At 54.8% G+C, this 2,653-nt stretch overlaps 1 protein-coding gene across 1 annotated transcript in view; it reads right to left on the bottom strand.

The window, feature by feature from the left end:
* COL22A1 (collagen type XXII alpha 1) overlaps positions 1-2,653 on the bottom strand; it is a 109,580-nt gene that overhangs the window by 105,990 nt on the left and 937 nt on the right. The window contains 1 exon segment of the mRNA XM_015561428.1: positions 1-242. Within this exon segment, the coding sequence (XP_015416914.1) occupies positions 1-242 (242 nt within the window).

The raw sequence follows: 2,653 nt of genomic DNA, 5'->3' as shown, positions 1-2,653 counted from the left end.
GTGGAAGGCCAGGGAGCGCGCGGCCGCCTTCACCGCCTCCCTGGAGTGGAAGCGGCCCAGCTCGAAGGTCGTGGTGGGCTGGTCGCTGTAGTGCACGACCCCCACGCGGGTGTGCTCGGGGCCCACCTCAAAGGTGTCCACCAGGTTGGCCACCCACTGCTGCACCTTCTGGAAGTCGCCCTGGCCCACGCTGGAGGAGGTGTCCAGCAGGAAGACCAGGTCGTACTGGACGCTTTTGCAACCTACAGGGGCCACAGGAAGGGTGAGATGGGGTCAACGGGCTGTGGAAAGAGCCCGCCCGTGGGGGCCTGGAGGTGTGGTCACTGGGTCACACCACCTGCCTCAGACCCCGCCCACTCTGAACCCACTGGCAGGGGCCTTGTCCAGCTGCCTGCATGCTAACCCTCAGGTTCCTGTCACACGGTCATGCGTGTCCCCAAGGCTGCCATGAGGCTCAGCGGACAACATACACTCTCACAGGGAAGTGATCAGCATTCATGGAACATCACTGTGCCAAGTTCCTTAATGACGCCATTAAAGTGACTTCGTTATTTTTTAAACCTGCCACAAAAGAGTGCATGCCTGGTTCAGAACAGCCCGGAAAGGCAATCAAAAAAATGTTTGAAATGCTCACATTCCCATCTACGGGGACATTGTTAACCACCTTGCATCGACCTGACCATTTCCCATTTACTTCCATAGAGTTATTGATGGGAGTGGGGCTGGGCCAGACACGCTGATGGGCAAGCTGTTTCCCCTGCATCCAGCAAGGTGCTGGGAACCCGTTTTCAGCGGATAATACTGGTTTCCATGGCGACAGAGCGTCTACTGCAAGGATGAGCATAATTTATTTAGCTGATGCTCCCTTCTTAGATATTTAAAGAGTTCCCTGCCCCTCACCATTAGAAAGCATAGGAAGCACACTGCACTCACATATTGTAAATACAAACACGGGATTCTGTAATGCTTTGTAAAAATGTGCTTACATTTTATGATAACCATACAAACACAAATTTCCTATTCACTGTCCAATGCTTTTGGTTAAGCAGCAAACAGCATTATTTCTGGTCTTCACAGCAACAAGAGCAGGCACTCTGCTCATCCCCGTTTCACAATGAGATGACATGAGGGGAAGTGCTTTCTGAACCCCAAAGTGTGGCACAGACATACGTGGGAGCGATCAAGAAGCCCAGTCTCGCCCAGCCAGCCTGGCTCAGGGGTTGAGCAACAACCTATGAATCGAGTCCCTGCCTGGCTCAGGGGTTGAGCAACAACCTATGAATCAGGAGGTGGAGGTTTGAGTCCCTGTCAGGCTCAATTCCCAGTGGGGGCATGCAGGAGGCAGCCCATCAATTATTCGCTCTCATTGCTCGTTCTCTCTCTCTCTCCCTTCCTCTGAAATCAATAAAAATGTTGTGTGTTTTTTTTAAAGATGCCTGGTTTGACTCTCCCAGAACCGGAGGCTTGGGCCTGCCAGGAGCAGCAGCTGACCACGCCTCTGAGGACAAGGAGAGAGAAGAACATGGGGCAGAGAAAACGTATTGCGCTTAGCAGGTATCCAGCAGAAGGCCTGCAGCCTTGAGCAGCGCAGAGCTGGGACAACCAGAAGACACCTGGCACGGGAGGAGCCCAGGACTGACGGGACGGTCAGGTCAGCAGAGCGGCTTGCAGCCAGCAGAGGTTTACAACAGTCGGCCTCCCCCTCCAGTCCCCGCTGCACCCAGGTGCCTGAAATAAAAGCCTCCTCTGATACATTATGGCCTCATGTCATAGCGACCCCGGCCCACTCCAAACCTTTCATAATCCTTGAGCGAATTTTTTTTAATGCTGCAGAAAGTTTACTTGCTCAAAAGGCCTCACCAAGGAGCCCGTGGGAGCTCTCCGCACTTTCTCCTGGCGGCCATGATTGAGTGGTAGGCACGTGAGCGTTAAGTGTGATGGCTGAGCCAGGGCCCTGACCCTGGGGCTGGTGCCTGGCTTCTGGCCTCTGTTCCCGGGGCAGGTGACGGCCATGTGACCCCCCTCAGGTCACGACCTTTTCCCTCCAGCCTCATTCTCTACCTGTGAAATGGGGACTTGGAAAAGCCCGGCTGTCCTCAGCCTTCCCACTCGTGAGCTGGATAACCTGTGTGTGAACTGTCGAAACGGGATGTCTCGGTGGACACACATCCAGATTCACCTGAAACCCAGGAGTCCACGGGCATCACTGCCTTTCCTGCGAACGGGGCTTTGAGAGGCTCAGGAAAAGTAAAATACAAGAGACTGATGCAAGCCTTCAGGTTTGGGGGGTTTTCTTGTTTTTCATTCTATCTTCTTGCAGCTTCAGAGAAAAGAGCTGGGCCTCTGACTCAGCACCGAGTCCCCCAGTCTCACCTGCAGAGTCTTTGCCTCTGTCGCCTGGTTTCTCATCTGCAAAATGGGCGCCCAGCTTTACGCGGGGTGGGTGTGGCTGTACGTAGGCACAGTGCTTTACGTGGGGTGGGCGTGGCTGTACGTGAGCACGGTGCTTTACGTGGGGTGGGCGTGGCTGTACGTGAGCACGGTGCTTTACGTGGGGTGGGCGTGGCTGTACGTGGGCACGGTGCTTTACGTGGGGTGGGTGTGGCTTACGTAGGCACGACATTTTACGTGTGGTGGGTGTGGCTGTACGTGG

Source organism: Myotis davidii, unplaced genomic scaffold (genome assembly GCF_000327345.1).
Source record: "Myotis davidii unplaced genomic scaffold, ASM32734v1 scaffold30, whole genome shotgun sequence".
NCBI lineage: Eukaryota > Metazoa > Chordata > Mammalia > Chiroptera > Vespertilionidae > Myotis > Myotis davidii.
This window is presented reverse-complemented; position numbering and strand designations above follow the sequence as displayed.